This window comes from Rattus rattus, chromosome 18 (genome assembly GCF_011064425.1).
Source record: "Rattus rattus isolate New Zealand chromosome 18, Rrattus_CSIRO_v1, whole genome shotgun sequence".
Lineage (NCBI taxonomy): Eukaryota > Metazoa > Chordata > Mammalia > Rodentia > Muridae > Rattus > Rattus rattus.
The window spans coordinates 38,843,668-38,864,118 of NC_046171.1; the positions used below are offsets into that span (position 1 = coordinate 38,843,668).

A 20,451-nucleotide genomic window follows, 5' to 3' on the forward strand; every position below is an offset into this window, starting at 1 on the left:
CGATCGCAATTGGTTGTCAGGAAACAACCTATGGTGATCGAATGGAATGGAATCAATAGAGAAAATGAAGAAATTGGCACCTGGCCTCCATGAGCCAAGCAAGACCTCAAGGTTCCCAGATGCACACTGAAGTAGATCCAAATCCAATCTCAATGAACTTCCAAGTCTAATATTTTCTATTTGGTGAACTGCAGCAAAGGATAGAAATTCAATCCGGTCACATTCTCCATAGATGAATAATTTATGCTGGCCGGGAGACCAAAGGCCATAGAAATCTGAGGCACAAAGACATGAGGAAATATGAATACCAAAGCTCATTGGACATTTCCTCTCAGGGTGTTTCTTTGTGGAGTGTGAAGAACTTACATTCATCCTCATCCTTTTCATAGGCTTGTAAAGAACGTTATATTATGTTTAATTCATTTCCTGTTCTTTCAGGACAGGAGCCCTGTGTTTTTCCTCTTCCTGTCTCCCCCTATGCCTTACATAGAATGGAAATGAATTGTCCCTCTGTTGGGTGAATTTATTCATTCATTCATAACAGCGGCAGTGTGGTGCAGTGTAGAGCAAGGGAAAGAACATCGGGGTTGGAAGGTCTGAGCCTTGAACTGTGACCTCCCATGTGATCCAGGAAAACCGGAGCAGCCTCTGGGCCTCAGAACGCTAGATGTGAGAGGTCTTTCTCCCAGCTGTCAGTGGAAACTGAAGGAGTAGGCACAGAAGCTCTGAGATGCCGCCTTGGCAAAAGATGTAGACTGAAGGATACCAGTACTACAGCTCCACCAGAGACAGACATCAGAAAGAGGCCGAGAAGCCTCGTACCATGTGTTGATCAATAGTGTGGTCAGAGGATCCTGGAGTTACACATGATTCCTTTGCACTCACTGATCCTTTTTCCAAAGGTTCTGAATCGTGCTTCTCTTACCTCAAAGGGAAAGCTTTTTCTAATGCAGAATCTTATTATCTCTGGCCTGATGGTTTGATCTCTTTGGAAAGGACTCTCTTATTGTCCACTCCCAAGACCATCTCCCTAGACCTATCCAGCCACAGTCTCTGGTCTCTCAGGTCTGGTCTGAGAGTGGCCAACACCACTTCTTTTCACGTCACTTCCGTGACACTCAGAATCCTCCCCTAGATTTCTCTTTATGTTTCCTCTTCCCTTGAGAGCTGATTTCTCTGCCTGACCATCAGCTCCTCTGAGGAGGAACCATATGTTTCTTCCAGCTCCCCCCACCCCCATGCTGCCTTCAGCTACTCTAAGTCCATCTTCCTCTCTAGCTTTAGGCTCTGCAGCAAAGACCGTTCCACAGTCATCCAGCAGACATGTGTAGTTTAACTTTGATGGACTCTGCTCAGCTCTAGAAAAGCAATGATGCATCAGAATCCAAATTCCTACTTTTTCCTCCAAAAGTAAGATCTGCAAACTCAAGTCCTTTGTTCCCCGAAGGCTATCAGTCTATTAACAGATGATTGGAGACTAGGGGCAGGTGTCCCCTTAAATAAAGCCAACAGTCTTATCTCTCAAAACAGGATCTCTTATAGGGCCTTTGGGGAAGAAAATGAAGGCAGTTTTGTCTCCAGACAGAGGTGTCTTTATCCAGAGCACATAGTTTGGCTTATGAGTGAAGTCTGAATAGATTTCAGTCTCTGCCTCCCACTTAGATGGGTGTCCTCTGTAAAGGCTGCTATGATGTAGACATTGGCTCTTACTCCTCAATAAATGCAAGTAGGCACCGGTCTCTGCTAGTTTGCACACTAAAGCACCTAGAAGAACAAAAGTCTGGATTCAACACTCATTATTTCTGGTGTTCTCAGTCCTGCCACACACTTTGGGTCCAGACTGCCTTTGCTCGATCACAAAATGGCAGCCAGTAGCGAGGGCTCTGGTCTGCTGCACTTCTCTGACATGCAAGCAAGCATCTGGGCTATGCGTCCATGCTAGCTAGTCTTATGTCACACTTAGGACACTAGCCTGACACACGCTAGTGTCTTCGGAAAGAAGGGAACCTCAATTGAGAAAATGCTTTCATAGGATCTGACTGTAGGGCATTTTCCTAATTAGTGATTGATGGGGGAGGGGCCAGTCCATTGTGGGTGATCCAGTCCCTAGGTTAGTGGTCCTCAGTTCTGTAGAAAAGCAGGCTGAGCAATCTATGATGTGCGAGCCAGTAAGCAGTGCCCTCCATGGCCTCTGTATTAGCTCCTACCTTCAAGTTCCTGCCCTGCTTGCGTACCTACCTGTCCTGACTTCCTTCAGTGATGGACTATGATATGGAAGTATAAGCCCCCCAAAACCTTTCCTCACAACTTGTTTTTGGTCATGGTGTCTCATCATAGCAAAAGTAACCCTAACTAGGACAGCTCCCAAGGAATTACTCGCAAGTCGGTCACTTAGGGCTAGGAGAGTATTCCGCACCGACTTGGTTCCTGGAGCAGTTGATTATAGCAGGGCAGGTTATGATTTGATTCACGGTGGAGATCCCATTGGTGCATCTCATTACTGGACATTTAGCAGACATCGTAGAGCATGTGGGGCTGTGCTCCAGGCAGGCATAAAACCTGGTAAGGTTGAACGAGCTCAGACCCGGGGAATCTCAGAGATCCCATGGCGGCACTGGAGTCACTCCCTTCCTGCATTGGAATATGAAACCACTACACACCACTGAGAGGACCACGGGCGATCAATCACGTAGCATACCACTTGGAATTCTTCTTCATGCTAATGAGGTATCTAGATAGCCTTGACCCTTTGGCCAATGAGCTTCCCTTCCTGGGTATTACTCACCCCGTGAAGAAGTATAGAATCCTGGGTTTACCCGGAATAAAGCTTATGCGTTCACATCCACCATCAAATCAAGCAATATGAACAAGCAAGGATCATCTCAGATAGCTGCTTCATTAATGACTGCCACAGGAAAGGCCTTCCCCTTACAGAGTCTTGGCTAAAACTCCCACAGAAGGTTTTCTTTCCTCCTGCTCTTCCCATACTCTCAGCATTTCCTCCTAACCAGGCTGGATTCTGTTAATCCTGGGCTCTGCCTTCCCCTTTCCTGCCTGGAGCATAGACACCCTGAGGGGAAGTGTAGACAGCAGCTGTTCCTGACTTCCCCTCCCAACTTCCCCTCCTGGTGGTATACCAGCGGCACCTGGGTACCAAGAGAGGACACCTGAAACCGCTGTAGACTCCCAGTTTTGGACTTTGTCCTACCTCTTCCCAGTGTGCGTGCACCCTTGGCAGAGAAGCAGAATGCAGTAGGACAAAATGTGACCCCACCCATCACATGCTAGCCATGACACCAGTCGGCAAGATTGCCAACGATGCCCTCACACGAATTCATCGAGACACTCCTGCATCTGGAACCTGAATACCCTACAACACACTGAGAAAGAGTGGTTCCAATTATGAGTTCAAGACCAGCCTCGCTGTATAGGGGGACACACAAAAATCAAAACAAATAATCAAATAAGTAACAATAATTTTTTAGAAGTCTGGTCGTATTAATAAAATGGGAGATTCCAAATGAATTCCAGGTGGGCAAATATTCACTATATATTTCTTCTATGTAGGAAAGATTTTTTTCGAACAATGAGATAACTACGGATGCTAAAACATTTAACATGTTTAACGCCTTTCAGATGTGCTCCTGGTTACTATGGAAACCCCCTACTCATCGGAAGCACCTGTAAGAAATGTGACTGCAGTGGCAATTCGGATCCCAACCTCATCTTTGAAGACTGTGATGAAATCACTGGCCAGTGCAGGAACTGCTTACGAAATACCACCGGGTTCAAGTGTGAACGCTGTGCTCCTGGCTATTACGGGGATGCCAGGATCGCCAAGAACTGTGCAGGTACAGATCGCAAACCCCTCGGCCAGCTGTGTGGCCAGCATAGCTCTCCATCGCGACTGAATTTAGGTGAAGAATTTCTGTTGAGGAAATATTGTCAGTGTCCTCCTGACCTTTATCTAGAGCAATATACGTTGAAATTTACCCCAGTTAGACCTTCTCATCAAGGCTACCACTGAACCTTAGCTCTGGGTGGATATACACAAGAGACACAAGCAGAGTGATTCCTGTCTTACTCTGTTCATATTGGTGATTTTGATCGAAGGGAATGTGGTGTCTGGTGTAGCTCAAGTGAGTTGTTTTGTGCTGGAAGCTGTCTCCTCTTTCTGTTATGCTTAATAAAATTAACGTTCCAGTTAAGTAAATTTGCAAAGCACGAACACACACGCCCCGCCCCCCCCCCCAGACTGTAAGTCAGTATCTCGGAGAGACCGTAAGAAATCTAATGGTTTAGGCTTCGGTTCGACCGCAGTGTGCACTTCTCCCACCCATTTGCTGCATAGCCCTTCAGAGGGGAAACTAAACTGCTCTCCTTCAGGAGGAAGGAGAGCGGAAGCCAAGTGCTTCTTCTCCCTGGTTGACTATTAGAAAGGACGGGAGAGAAGAGGGCCTTGTGCCCTTACAGCATGCATTCTGGAAAATTCCAGTTGAAAGAATCACTTGAAAGACTTACAAGGGGGAGAGTTTAAAATTGAGGAGAAGCACATTGACCTGGGCACAGTGAAAATAAGCGTACCCAAGACAGGCAGAAGGAAGACTGTCCAGTCAGTCAGACTGGGGCTCAGTTAGACGTGCTGCCGAAAAAATAAAGCCTTAGAAATTGTCTTTATTCCCAAAGCACGAACTAAGCCTATATTTAAATAACAACAATGCAGACCACTCCTAGATGGCGCTGTGTGGGAAGCCATAGAGCATGAACTTGCAGAGGGGTTTAATAATCTGCGTTGTGTGGAGCATTGCATAGCTGACTCATGAGTGATGTGCCCCTTGGAGCTAATCTGTGACTATTCCCTTAGGGGAAATTCACAGCTCTGTCGCAGCTTATGGCAGGCTAGCAGAGTCAGGCTAGGAATTCTTCTTCTTAAAATGTTACAAATTTACTTCCCCACAGAAACTCAGAGGGGATTGGGAGTGTACCTCAACAGGAAACCATATGGTTGGTTCCATCCCAATCCTTGCCAGCTCCCGGCCCCTCAACACCCTGGGGTTAAAAAAAAAAAAAAAAACTAGCAAAAAATGAAAAGCCAGCTAAGATTGGGTGTTGTTCTTGTTTTTCAAAAGGCATTACAGAAAACCATCAGTAGGTGAACGGCTTTTAAAGTCCTGTAAATATGTTCCCAATTCTTTCCCTGGAATCAGTCCTAGCATCCATTCCCCAGATACCTCTCATTTGGGGTTTGGAGTCAGTCTTGCCAGAGGTCAAAAGCTCAGCCAAGAATTGCTTCTGAGCCTAGCACTCTCCCCTCTGGGGCTCTTCCCTCACACCTGGCAGGGACCAGCGCTGCTGTGGAAACTCTGTGAGGAGAAGGATAGCTTTCGATTTCAAGTTGAATGCTGAGCTCTGTGGCCCTTGTTTCCTTGTGAAATTTTCCTCAGCCTTTTGGGACTGAAGTATCTGTTGTGTAGAATCCTAAAGAGTCAGGAAAAGAATCCTAGGAAAGAGAGATTCAGTTTTGCTTCGAGGTCATTTTTATAACATCTCTCTTACCTGCATTAAACTGGTTAAAGGGCCTATATCTTGACATCATAGATATCATAGACTCCATACTCTTCAGGATGTATATAAGTAATCCCCACAGCAGGACTGCACACCAATAGCCAGTGTTTCTGGAAACCGTGGAAATACCGTCCTATTTTAGGCATTAAAAGGTGACTCCTTACTCTGTGTTTTTGTTTCCCTCAGTGTGCAACTGTGGGGGCGGCCCATGTGACAGCGTAACCGGAGAGTGCTTGGAAGAAGGATTTGAACTCCCCACAGGCAAGGACTGCCCAACTATAAGGAAATGACTTATCATGACTAACCCACTTTCTCTAATACGCTACACGTGTTGCGAACCATTTATAGTTTAAAAGAATATCAAAAATGTGGAAGAAAAGAACTGATTACCACAAGAAATCCTCTGACCTCCACATGCACACTGTGGCACGCACACAGACACACACACACAGACACACACACACACACACACACACACACACACACACACACACACACATTTTAAAACTGTAAAGATGGATGTGATATCACTTTCCCTGAAACCTCTGGTTTAGCCCCTGGTATTTGCCCCAGGATACTGGACCCTGTACAAAGGTCCCTAGTGGTCTCGATCTCATTCAGCAGTGAGTCAGCTCTTGTTGACATCACTCCCAGACGTTAGCCATCTTACTTCTCTAGTCCTCATGCTCAGCTTCTTGCTCTCAGGACAGAGCCCTGTCTGCATTGGCTGACTGGTGCTTCCCGGCAGCTGTAGAAACGGAGAGACCAGGAGACTTAAACAGTTCTTCCCGACTCACCCAAATTGAGGCCTGAGCACATTTATAAACTGACAAGGACTTACCAAGTGAGAGCTGCCTTCTCTTTTGCCTAAATTGCCCTGTCACTCACGAGCAAGGAAGCTTTTTTGTCAGAGTATTTGAATTATAGAGACATTATCAAACTCCAGTTTACCACATCCTAGAAGATGCCTGAGACGTGATACACGGCAGGGCGCAGTCTGCACTTATCTAAGCTGTCTTCATCCCTTGACCAGCATCACTGAAAGGAGCCAGATGCCTATATAGTCCTAACCATTTCCTTCAGCAGCCGGAGGTGTCGTCTGGGGACTCAGTCTAAGGGCGCTTATAGGTAGCGCTATGTTAATAACAAATTAACAAATTAGCATGCATTAACCCTTTCGTGTCCGTCAGCTCTGCAGAAAACAGCAGAGCCCGTGGGAAGAACCTTGGGAACCCCCAAGGTGCAAAGAGGTCAAGACAGGGTTCGAGGCTCAGTGTGTGTTCTTTTCGATTGTGTCCGTGGAGGGCAGCTGGGTCCTGGGTGGGGCTCACAGTGTGAAAGGTGAGGAGTGAGTAAAAACTGGGGCTTGTCTCTTGAGCGTGCCCAGGTCTTGGCACCTACCTCAGAGACCAAGTCATGACGTTAGCCAACAATTGTACCCTACAGACCTGCTCTGAGGATTCGTTCATCCAGAGGAGCCAGGCCCTCCCTCGGGGATGCATAGGCAGGTTTGGCATTCTCTGAGTGACTGAGAAAAACTGATGAGAAAAGAATGATATTTGGCCACCAGCCTGCTCTACCAGCTGCCACCAAGTAAACACCGGAAGCTGACATGAATGAATTAGGGGGTGGGAGGGGCTAATAGGAAAAGTGGGAAGGGCTTCTTTTCTACCCATCCCATGATAGTCCTTTCTGTCAGCAATTAGTGTTTGTATTAACCTGCTGTCCCAGCCTGTCATTATGTTTTATGTGGGACTCCTGCCCGATGTGTGACTTGGTTTGGTAAAGACTGGTTCTACATGGCCATATCAACTCCTTGGGAAACAAAACTAAACATGGTCTTAGCCAATGGCGTCCACATTAAAGTCACGTGCTTCCAGGCTGACTTTTGGCTCTGCAGAAATCACTTTCCTGTCTCATCTCCAGGCTGTGATAAGTGCGTCTGGGACTTGACCGACGACCTGCGATTAGCAGCGCTCTCCATGGAAGAGAGCAAATCCGGGCTGCTGAGCGTGTCCTCCGGCGCTGCGGCCCATAGACACGTGACCGACATGAACTCTACCATCCACCTCCTCAAAGTAGGCTGAATGTTGCTCTTTTCACTGTAGTTCCTCGGGATCCCTCTCAGCAACCTCTGTTGGCATCTGAGCTCTATGGTTATATTATAGATGGTGTAGGTTCAGCATAGATAATACCCAGTTATATGAGGAGTGAGGAAAAGCTCACGGTAATCATGAGCTAATGCCCCAGTCAAAACCAGCACACCAATTTATTTTCTTGGTCAAACTAACATAATGGTTACGATTGTTTTTGTCCATGCCCCACCTCTAGCCATTGCTCTGTGAGTTCAGGTAAATTAGCAATACCCACAGTTGACTGAAAATGTGCAGTGCAGACTAAAATAAGTGACATAAACTGGAGTGGGATCTTAGTGAGCACTTAGCATTGCCTTGCCAAACTGCCCTGCCTGGACACATAAGACTCAGACTCGCCCAGACCCAGGGCAGTAAATATCTTCCCATAAGGCACACCTAATGGACTTAATCCAAAGTAGCCCCAGGACAGCAGCATTTCCACCAAGCTTCTAAAATGTGCGAACAAGAGGGGGCAGGGGGAGTGATCCAAAAAAAAAAAAAAAAATAAGAGAGAGAGAGAGAGAATTATCTCTTTACACCCAGAGGAAGAAATCGTGTTTCTAAAATCCATTTTCTTTGATCCTGATTACTTGATGAGTTTCTCTAGTACCTGATCAGATTGAAATTTGCCAGATTCCCAGCCTAATTATAGTGTTTTCGACAATGGAAAAGGGTGCCCTTTCCCTGCAGCCAGCTCAGTGCCTGGCCAGAGGTCACTGAACAATATTAAATGGCAGATTTTTCAGTTTCCAGAAGCTGTTTACCCAACCCTTAATAGAATTCTACAGCACTCTGTGATCAGACTATTAAGAACAGAGGTCATGGGCTGGAGAAATGGCTTAGTGGTTAAGAACACTGGTTGTTCTTGCAGAGGACCTGGGTCCAATTCCTAGCACCCACATAGAGATTCAAAATATTTTGTAACTCCAGATTCCAGGGAATCTAATGCTCTCTCTGGCCTCCTGGGCATTGTACATATATCACGCACAGACAAAACAACCATACACGTGCAATAAAATATATTTTAAAAGAAAAGAGTAGAAGTTACAAGCTACCTAGATTTCCTATACTACAAGAGTCATGTGCTCAGTCTCTGGTGTCTGAGGCTGGGAAGTTGGCTTGGCAGTTTAGCGGTGTTCTTACAGATAACCAGAGTTAAGTTCCTAGCACCCATGCTGAGTGGCTTACGATCACCATTAATTCCAGCTCCAGGGAATCCAACACCCTCTTCTGGCCACTGCAAACACTGCACTGATTCACAAACTCACACTAAGATCCACACAAATATTTAATCTAAAAAATAAATATGAATAAAATATTTTTAACCCTTTCCCCCCTCCCAGACAAGGTTGTCAGAAAGAGAAAACCAGTATACCCTGAGAAAGATCCAGATAAACAACTCAGAGAACACACTGAGAAGCCTCCTGTCTGACGTAGAGGAACTGGATGAGAAGGTATGTGTTCCAAGTCTATGCTTGGTGTATGTCAAACTTCTCCTGGGGAGATACAACACACACGTCTGTTCACCCCCGATACCACCAAAGTCCAACTCCATAAACCAATGAGTTTTATTGGGGTTACTTACAGGAATATGGGTGAAGAGTAATTTACAGGAGCATAAATTACTCTAAATGGCTTACATCACCAAGGCCCACCACAGCATGGCCGACGGCTTACAAAGCTGGGAACCTGAAACACACTGTATAGCCACAGACTGCTCAACAGGTTGGAGAGGGTTCTTTCCAAGTGACTCATTTGGTCTTCCAGGCACCTCAGTTGGTTTCTGTTTCTCTCAGGCACCTGATCTTGTCTGAGTATCTTCTTTGCACTTTAGCTCAATTTATGGAAGGGGGACTCTCAGCTTTTATTGTTGACTCTAACAAGGAAGGGCCTGGTAAATCTGGTCTGTTTCAGGAATTTCCTGAATGTATTTGAGTTGGTTTTGTTTCGTTTATTTTGGTTTGGTTTGGTTTGGTTTGGTTTTGGCATGGTTTGGTTTTGGAATTTTTTTCCTGTTTACAGAGCTTCTCTGTGTTGAATGCTTCAATCTAGTAGGAAACTTTTAAACAACAGGGTCCACTTTGAAGAATACAGTTAGCCTGGGTAAACCTAGCAAATAACAAGCAATGAGGCTTTAAAAAGCCTGACCCATGAGTGTCTCAAAAAATTCAAGGCCAGATCTACAGTAAAAGATGATAAAGGGCATCTTCCTGTCTTCCCATTTTAATAGCTTTTCTTGAAAATTTGTGCTTGTGATGAACTTTCTATGCATTCATTCCTGCTAACACATTTGATGTGTGCTGCAACTAGGATAATTGTTTGCATAGCACCGTACAGATAAGAGCTATTGAGCATCCAAGAATGTGCATTATTGTATACAATAAACACTTTAAATGTTAGTTTAAAAAAATGAAAGAAGTTAGCTGGTAAAAACTTGCCACTCAAGCCTAACACCCTGAGTTCAGTCCTCAGAACCCACGTGAGACAGGTCAGGTCATTTTTAAAAGTTCTTATTTTAACTCTGTACACTTGCCATGTATGTGCATGCACACACACACACACGAATAAAAAATAAATTAAACGTTTAAGAAGAATCTTGACCTAGGCCTTGAAGTTGATTTAAGTCTAAGACAATAGGCAAGAATTAACAGTCGGAGATACCATCAACCATCTCCACTTGGCCATGAAGAACCCTTGCCCCGTATACTCAGAGAAGTGTGGTTTTCAAACATTGAAGCCATTAAAGTATTCACAACAAAACAGCCGACTAAATTTGCATTTCATAAGTATTCCTTCTTCTGTAGAGAGGATAGGTTAGGTCTGGAAAGACTGAGGGTGGGGTGCAATGGGAGATTGCCATAGAGATGGGAAAAGAGAGGTTGGTTCCTTCCTTGCCTTCCCTTGTAAAGGATTTGCAGTGAGTGTGATGGACGAGACTGGGGAGATGTAAAGGGACAGAAGCAAGGCTGGCAGTTGGGATGAAAAGGGTTACATGACCAATCAGAAGTCATATGACTAATTAGAAGTCATATGACCAATCAGAAGTCATATGACCAATCAGAAGTCATATGACCAACTAGAAGATACAGTAGCAAAGAGGGAAAAGTTTGGTCTGGTAGAATGGATGAGTAAGTACAGATTGAATTACTCTAGACAATTTAGGTCTGAAGTCAGTTCCTGTAGATGTCCCGGGACAGCTAGAGACTCAAGTCAGCAGCTCAGTCACTAAATGGGGAGGCACAGGTATCTGAATGTCACTAAACAGGAGGAAGGGAAGCCCACAGAAGTTGACATCCACCATTCAGGTTTGAAGAAACACACCAATATTCCTACTGTCTCCATGTCCACGTGTTTCCCAGAGTAGTGACCAAAATTAATCACAAAAGAATTGCAACTTAAAAAATAAAATTCATGGTGATTCTACAGATTGGTTATCATCATGGCTTAATTTTATGAGGAAAATTCACCACTGGGGTGAGTACATGATCAATCCATTGTAATGGTGTAATTAATCAGCCAGTTTATAACTATAGGTAATGTTTTAACTACAGGTTTTTGGTTCTGTTTTAAAGCAAGGCACACCTGTTTGATCACGTGCGCACACCATTTTCCTTCCATGAACAAAGCTCCATAAAATAGATTAGACCTTTAAGACCCCTAAATACTGTATGATGTTTGGTAATTTTTCAATTTCCAGGAATAAACGTCCATTTTACATCATTTGTATGTGTAGGTCTATGTAGATAAAAGAATGACTATAGGGCTCTGTCCAGCCTTATGTCTCACAGCGCCCTCTGGTGTCCATTAGTTAAAAGTGTCCTTGTAGGTGTCCTGTCTCTTCACATTTCAAAGTTAAAAGTTTAAAGACAGTCATAATAATAGAACATTTCTTTGAAGTATAAGACCAAAGTGTGCATATATATTCGCGTGTATGTCCAATTTTGAAAATGAGTCTCTTTTTTTCTAAATATAACATTTAAATGGGATCCAACATAAACATTTTTCATGCATTATGTGTCACATTTATGTCTTAAGAGCAGCGGAGGGTGGCGTGAAGAGTAAGATTCATTTTATTTCCTGCGTCATCTAATTTTTACGTGATCACACTACTTTTTCTCCAGAAAGTCTTAGATGAGCCCAGGAGAAGACTGGTATTGGGGGAAGGGATGTGATGACCCAGAAGGGACAGTACACTCGGGGACTACACTTTATTCGGAGTCTGATGACCATGTCGCCTCTCGCAGATATCCCATTTTGCATTAAGGAATTTCTGACTTGGCTGGCAAATGGCTTCTGTCTTAATTAGGGTTCCTTTGGCTGGGATGAAACGCCATGACCAAAGCAACCTGGGGAGGAAAGGGTTTTATTTTCACCCCCTATAACATACAACAGTTCATCGTCAAACACAGTGAGGGCAGGAAGTTATGCAGGGCAGGAACCTAGAGGTAGAACTTAATGAGGAGGACATGGAGGCATGCTGCTTACTGGCTTGCTCCCCGTGTCTTGTTGGGCCTGCGTTCATGTAGAACCCTAGACTATCAGCCCAGGAGTCCCCTTCCCGCAATGGGCTCGGCTCTCACCAATATCATTACTTTGGAAAATGCCCTCCCGGCTTGCATCCTGCCAGATCTTGGTGAGGCATTTTCCCACCTGAGGCTCTCCCACTCTGATGGCTTGTGTCAAGATGACATAAACCTAACCAGTACAACGTCTAAATGCTTCTTTTATGATAACATTTCTGCATATTCTTCCTTAGTTACTATAGAGGGACACTTGCTTGGTTTATCCTAAAAAGGGCAAAAACATCGCCAGTGATATCATTCCCTAGTCCTGTAGGTAGAACACTGTATAAAAGGAGAGAGTTTGGAGCAACCACTTCCCTAGTCTGGGGAACTTGCTCAGTAGCCTTCCAGCACTCTATCCATGAGACTTCAGCCTGCTATCTGTATGATCGTTAAAGCCTTTTATCACAGAGTTGAACCAAAAAGGCATCAGAAAAAGCAAGCAGATCCTTATTAAATACAGGCTGAAGAACTCCTCCCCCTAGCTACTTAACTCAGCAATCCATCTGTCCTGTCCAGTGTCAAAAGGAAGTACACATCCTTAGTGTAGCAGAAGTAATGTCCTGGCCTTTAGGTCATCTCCTGCCCATGACTACATCCAGAAATGCACACACATATGCGCATATGCACACACATATGCTCATGCCTGTGCACATGCACATACACCCTTTCTTCTAAAGCCACAGCACAGCAGATGGGGTTTAATGGTGTTAAAGGCTTTATCGGAGCTCTGAGACAGAGGCACCACACCGAGCGGAGTCAGCCCCTGGGGGGAAAAGTTCCATTCGCTCTGTGCCAAATCCGCCTGAGCGGTTGTTTGCACACAAGGGCCATCAGTGTTGATGGGAAATTGGAAGGAAGCTCTGAAAACAGCAGTTATCCCAGGGTGTATTATCCTAGTGTGTAAATCTCTGTGGTGAGTCGGTTTCAGCAGTGGTTGGAGCACCCAGTAGGAACATTGCGGGATCTGCCCTCTTTCTTTATCATTCCCGCTTTGACGGTGGTTAAGCCCTTCCATCAGAATGCTGTCCACGTGATCGGCATACTCAGGTCATTACCTATTCTGGCATCCTGAGATACAGAAATAATTGCAAGGATAAGACCCATGTGATAAGAGGTCGGTTGGGACCGAACCATGACTAACGGCCTCAGTATATTATCTAATTTTAATAGCACTGGTTATTACCTAGTCTCCCTGCATGACTCCTAGGACCAGTCAGTAAGTCATAGAGCTGGCACACTAGGAAGGTTCCTCATGCCTGCCGAGTGACTACGTTGTACTCACCCACGCTCATGGTTGAATATACAGCATAAATCTGACGTTTACTCGTATACTCTGTAGGGAAGCCGAGCCTCAAGGAAGGGGACGCTGGTTGAAAAGGAAAGCACGGATACAATTGACCAGGCAACTCAGCTCGTCGAGCAAGCCCACAGCATGAGGGACAAAATCCAAGGTGAGCCTCTTCTCTTCCGTCTAACTTCATGTCGAGGAAACATTCGGTGTCTGGGTGACAATTGAAGAGTGGCTGTCAGGGGTTGCTGTGTGCTGGAGCGCACTGTTCAAAGGGCTACAGAGTTCACCTTCAGTACCGTCTTGAGGGCAGCTTTGCTCGCTGAGATTTCTGAACGCCCGTTCCGATGCATTATCTCTCGATGTTCAAGAATAAACACACGCGGCCACTCTCTCTAGGCATCCCACTTACATTGAACGCCACGGTCCCTTTCTATTGGAGGAAGTACGGTGTCTTTAAAAGGAAAGAGTTTAGTCAGAGTCCCATTTTTCCAGTTATTCACAGCCCCAGAATATGTCTTTGGTAGATAAATAAACCATGTCAGGCGTGGTTGCGCAAGCCTCTGACCCCAGGGCTGGGAGATAGAGGCAGGGAGATATGAGCCTGGTCTACACGGCAAGTTCCAGGCTTGTTTTTAGGTCACACTTTGAAACCCTGTATCATAACACGGGAGGTGGGGTTGTGTATGAGGAGAACGAGACCAGACCAGTCCAATAGTCTCTGTCTGTTACTCAATGACCACAGACAAGTGAGTAGGTTTGTAGCCCAAAAGCAAAGGGACGAGGGCTCTGGGTGATTCCTTGTCCTGAAGCCTTGTGACAGAGTCTACCCATCCTACTGGAGCTGTCACTCCTCTGAGCTCTGATTTTTCCACTAAATACAGGCTGCATCTTAGAGACTGTTTTAACGGCAGTGCGGTGAAAGCTGTCTCCAATTTCCCAACAGAAAGAGACTGCATTTGTTCTAGGATAAAGAGACATTCCTCGGGTTAGAGTCGGCAAAGATCTGCGATTTGTTTCCATGGTTTTTCTTTTATTATGCTATATATCAAGAGTTAGGCGACAATACCAAAGGCATCTCAGGGCACAATGACAGTAAAGAGACCCACAGTGAGAGATTCATATCTTTCTACCGAGGAGCTAGGAGCGTATTCTAGGCTAAGGGACATATAAAGCCAAAATTGATCCTTTGCTTTGCTTCCTTGGATGTCTGTAAAGTACAACGGAAACAAATGGCTTGCGGTTCAGACCTCCCGCTGCCCTCCTCCCTAGCTCACGTGTTTGCATTCACTGATAAAATATTCCTTTCCTAAAGCGCCGTTCTATTGATTTATTCAAACAGTGAGAGTGATCCTAGAAATATGCCCTCATGTTTATCCAATTGAGAAATGAATGCCCCATTAGGCAGCAAATAAAGTCAAGACCCTTCTAAGCCAGACAGAGGAAGTAACTCACCTTTGCTATTTAGCAAACCAGACCTTGGTCATTAGGTGCTTCCTTTGAAAAGAATCTGAGCTATCTTACTTGTCCTTTGGTCATGGGACAGGACAGAGGAAAAAAAAATACCAAGCAAAGGGAAGTAGGAAGCTAATTTTCATCAGTTTTCATTTCTTTAAAATAATGTATGAATAGTTTCCAAAGACCAAGGCACAAATGTCATTGTATTGCTTTGTGCTAATCTATCCCAGACACAGCTAAAACAAAACAGCCTGAAACTGAGCAGAATTTACATCAAAATGGCAAATAATTCAGCTTTGCCCCACCAGAACTTGGGGTGGGGGTAGGGGTAGGGGATGGTGTGTTTGGTTCATTTGAGGTTTACATTTTGTTTATTTCAATAAATCATACTTTAGACCTTATGTGAAGAATGAATGTTTAAGGCTTTGATACTTGGGGCTTTGGACGGGTTAGCATCAGTTGATCTCCCTGTAACACTCACAGTAATGTCTGGTGCATTAAAACCATCTATCCCCGCTTATGTTCCTTCAAAATTCAAGAATGCTGTACGGCATGGATAGCACATCACTTCTCATTCCCCACCCTAAAATAGCTGCCAGAGTCCTTCAACCCTTCACCCTGATGTGATTTATGTGGCATCAGTGTTTGTCACCCATCTTATCCAGACAACCACACAGATCATAGCGAACCACAGACACACAATTTCATTACGCCAGGAAGATAAAGCACTTCCTCCCAGAGCTGCCAGAGAACAAGGGAGCCATACTCTCCTCTGATCATATGGACCAGGAATGAGGATGTCAAAGAACTGTTACATGTCAGAGTTTAGGCAAGTTACCTAATCTCTCCGAGCTTCAATAGCCCCCTTGGTTCTAAAATCTTCAGCCTACATCAGATGTAGGGCAAACAGACTTGAAGTCAAATGGCCCAGTCTTGAAAATATTCACAGAAGGCAAATAGAAAAGCCATGTTATCTGTATGCATGTGTGTATCTACATATATGACTTTGTGTATATATAATGTATATATTATTCAGGAAAAATATATATGAGCAAAACGATCACGCAATAATTTTTTTTTAAATCTCTTTACTAGCTTGATCCTAAAATTCTCTGGAAGGCTCAATTACAAATGTACTCTCATTTTGGCTTAGAGCTTTGTTTTGCTAAGTCAATGATGACTAAATTGGAATTAATATCCCCACCGCATGCTTCAAGTGACAGGAGACACTGCCAAACATTTTTTTCCAAGCCAAGTATTTCTGTAAAATGTTGAGCAAAGTCCTCAGAGTACGAGTGTTCTCGAATCACCATGGATACCGGATGAGCATAAAGCCAAGTCAGACTCTGGGGCAGCCCATTCCCATTCCCAGAGTGGTTTCCTCAGGGTGGCCTCTCTCCTCATGATGTGCTCTCAATGCTGACACCAGCACTCACAGCACAGTACCAGCCCAGCCTGGGAATGAGCTCTCTTTCCACTGTAGGGTCAGTCCCGAGCCTTGCCACCAGATTGCACAGCCCCTGAGCATCCTTTTCCTGTTCCCGCTCACCGTGTTCTTCTTCCTAGAGATCAACAGCAAGATGCTTTACTATGGAGAGAATCAGGAACTTGGCCCTGAGGAAATTGCGGAGAAGCTGGTGTTGGCCCAGAAAATGCTGGATGAGATCCGAAGCCGGCAGCCATTCCTCACCCATCGGGAGCTTGTGGATGAGGAGGCAGATGAAGCCCAGGAATGTACGTGTCTCCCACCCCTGGCCAACACAGCATATGTCCTCTCTCCTTGTGGGACCAGGAAAGGACAGAGCAGAGCAACATTTGGTCAAACAACTAAGTCTCCTTATTCAGAGCTGTATAGAATCTATGCCCAGCCTGGGGACTCATTCAGGAAAACTTGAATTTTTTTTTTGATCGAGAGTTTTTGATGCAGGACCAGCTTAGAGAATTCTATGCAGAATCTTCCTAGCTTTTACTGCTGTGGAGAGAGAACAAAGACGTAGAAGTTGTGGAGAAAAGAAATAAAAATAAACTTCCCAAGCCTATACTGAAAGAAATTTTATAGAAAATGTCAATAGTGTTGATATTCTGATGGCCCTGACTTTTGATAAGTTTTTATCTCTATTAGACACATGACCTGTCCTTAATTATAAGTGTGAACACTACACAAAGTAGTAGTATTAGATGCCCGATTGGTGGCTGTAGAGCTCATCAATGTTACCTGCCAATATACCCTGAGTGAATTCATTTTAAACCATAGCTATCTGTTTGATCCTGATTTTATGGGGTGCTTACTCAGGCTAATCTCAACCTTCATGCTGAGCTCTAGCCTATGTGGCATAGGTGAAATTCACCCATGTGACTTTCATGCTAGGACTAAGCAGGCAGGCTGGGCCTCTCCCTCGATGTAGAGTCTTTGTCTTGTGGAAGATAGCATGCACTTGTTCACAGGCAGGGGAGTCTGCTGAGAGGGGAAGAATAGACCTTCAAGGGCTCCTTATGCCTGGGCTTGGAACTCAGTCACATCACATCTGTCCTCTCGGTCAGGACCAGCCTGGACTCAAAGGGCAAAATTGGTTACATTCTCAGTGAGAAAAGTTGCAAGGAATCTATACATTCAAGCAAAGGAAATTACAGATTTCAAATCAGATTTCAGCAGTTACTGATATCTCAAAATACTTCCACTCCTATATCAGAATTGTAGATTCCATCGCTAGATCTTAATACATTAATAGAGATTGACTGGTAAATTAATAAAAATATAAATTGAAAAGTTACTGGTTTGAATTTATACCTTAGCTATTTTTGCTTACATTGTTGTCGCTTTTAAATTTTCTGTATTTTATTTTGCACATTTGAAAATCCATGGTAAGAAGGGGCCTGAGAGCTTTATTAGATTGTAGGGGCTGCAACGGTTAAAGAGCACAAGTCGTCTTCCCACAGATGCCGCCCCGCCGACCTTTGCTATCCATTATGGTAGATACCAGACAAGACGGTTATTGGCATAAAGGTTCATTGTAACAGCAAATAAAGTGTTAGCATCAGGGAGAATGACAGGAGAAGTCCAGGCCCGTGAGGAGAGCTGGAACTCCACCTTCAGAGCCAGTTGTTCCCAAGTTCCTTGACTATTTTGAAATTTAACCAGACTGCCCCATGGAAAAGAGACTTCTCTCTCTCTCTCTCTCTCTCTCTCTCTCTCTCTCTCTCTCTCTCTCTCCCTCCCTCCCCCTCCCTCCCCCTCCCTCCCCCCCCTCCTCCTCCCTCCCCCCCCTCCTCCCTCCCCTCCCTCCCTCTCTCTCCTCTCTCTCTCTCTCTCTCTCTCTCTCTCTCTCTCTCTCTCTCCCCCCTGTCTCCCGAAACAAATAACTGCATTTCAAACCTTTTCTTTACTGAGTCAGGAACGTGTATGTTTTCCTCATACTAAGGAAAGGAAGGCAACCTTTAACTGGACTGTCCTTCCCTGGTGAAGTTGGAACCATGGTATCCAATCAATAAATGTGCCTATGAGCCATGAATGAAGCGTCCATTCAGGGAGACTTTAAGAATATTGTGTCCTTGCTATTTAATCTTTATCCCACCCAAAACCTCAGATTGAGTTTGACCTGAGTGGAAACAGTGGGGTAAAGTGGTCAGAATGAGTGTTATAAACAGATTAGATGTTTGTCCTATCACTAACTAGAAAACACTGGCTATTTTTCATAGGGATAACTATAAGTATGTCCAGTTTTCCTTTGTGAGATAAAGCTATGGATAATCCGGATAATAAGCAGAAAGGTAAAACAGCCTAGACTTTGCACAAAGGGTAATCCTCTTGGAAAAGCCCGTCCTTTAGTTGACAGGTCAGGAGTTCCTAGATCCAAGAGAAAAGCATCTCTCCCTTAACTGTGACCCTCTCTCCTGTCCCAGTCCCTGAAGCGCCCAGGGCCTGACTTTTTCCTATTTTGTGAAGCAGGAGCCCAGATTAAATGTGTCTCCACTTCTCCTCAGTGCTGAACCAAGCTGAAAACTGGCAGAGACTGCACAATGACACCCGCTCTTTACTCCCCGTGGTGTTGGAGCAGCTGGATGACTACAATGCTAAGCTGTCAGACCTCCAGGAATCCATTAACCAGGCCCTTGACCATGTCAGGGATGCAGAAGACATGAACAGAGCCATCACCTCGAAGCAGCGGGACCATGAGGTACAGTGGGCGGCAACTGTAACTGCATGGACAGACTGAACTTACACGTGAAAAACCTTCATATGAAAAACTGGCCGACATTGAAAACTTTGAACGTTGATATGCTTACACACCCACATTTTAAATATGGTTACTTTTCTCTAGTGTAAGTTACTACCATATCTGTGCCTTAAATTAAGTTGAACAGTGATAAGTAAATGTTTAGTCTTTGCTTGGGTAAGAATGAGGTCTTGTCAGTGCCTCTACTCCTACATGAGGCTACACTGCTTTCTCCAGAGGGAAAAGGATTATTTGACAAACTTACGTCTGCCCAGAACTGTCTTTTGGATATTTGCAAGTTTTAGAAAGTTGTCATTTTTGGAAAGGAATTTTCATGGGCCACTGACAGCAGCTATAAAGAAAGGGGGTTAAACTCAAACTAAAACCACACAAACGCAAATAGGTGAGGAAAATTCTAAGTCCTCCACAGCTTACCCAGCCTATCTTTCTTCAATCACACTCCACAAGGCTGGGCAATGCTGACTGTGTGTCCGCTCCACATGACGCTCCCCACCACCACCAGTGAAGAACCATCCTCATAGAAATGACACAAGTAAACTTGGGTGTGTTTGTAAAACTTAGGCTAAAAAACAAAGTAGACAAGTAAAAATGGCCAGTAGCAAATCTGGCAGTTCATTTGAGTATTTTATTGCCAATAAGATCAACTTAAACTTGGTCCACCGATGAGATTTTCAGTTGCCATTGCCCCTCAGTAGATTGTTGTAAAAGTTACACACACACACACACACACACACACACACACAAAACTGGCTCGCACCACATTTTTCTAACAAGAGCAAACTCTTATTCACTATTTTTTAGAATAATAGTAGCCAGTGTAGCATTTAGTGAATGGATGTACGTACAACAAACTTGTTAGTAAAGCCTAAACTATTGTTTAAAGGTAGCCACTGGAGTCTCTCTGCCCTTCAACTTCCTATTTGCCTATTCCACATGCAGTCAACCACAAGACCCTCCAGTTTTACCAGCTAAGCAATTTCTGTCTGCCATTCCTCTACAATTTCTTTTCTTCTGACCCTCGCCGTTTCCCAGCCCATTACCTTGTTCTATTTCTCCTCCATCCCCCCCCTCCTTCAGACCACCCTCCCCACCCTGCCAACAGTACCCCATCCACGAACAGTTCTCTTGCTCTTACTTCAAGTTCTCCATTGTTTCTTTGCCACATATAATGATGTATGGACGCTAACTCTGTGGACCACTGGATG

At 44.6% G+C, this 20,451-nt stretch overlaps 1 protein-coding gene across 1 annotated transcript in view; it reads left to right on the plus strand.

Annotated features, from left to right (window-relative positions):
- Lama4 (laminin subunit alpha 4) overlaps window positions 1-20,451 on the plus strand; it is a 142,214-nt gene that overhangs the window by 59,918 nt on the left and 61,845 nt on the right. Inside the window, exons 5-11 of the mRNA XM_032888727.1 lie at window positions 3,637-3,851; window positions 5,752-5,826; window positions 7,492-7,643; window positions 9,044-9,154; window positions 13,605-13,716; window positions 16,578-16,745; window positions 18,993-19,186. Coding sequence (XP_032744618.1) covers window positions 3,637-3,851; window positions 5,752-5,826; window positions 7,492-7,643; window positions 9,044-9,154; window positions 13,605-13,716; window positions 16,578-16,745; window positions 18,993-19,186 — 1,027 coding nt within the window. The remainder of the gene's footprint in view (window positions 1-3,636; window positions 3,852-5,751; window positions 5,827-7,491; window positions 7,644-9,043; window positions 9,155-13,604; window positions 13,717-16,577; window positions 16,746-18,992; window positions 19,187-20,451) is intronic.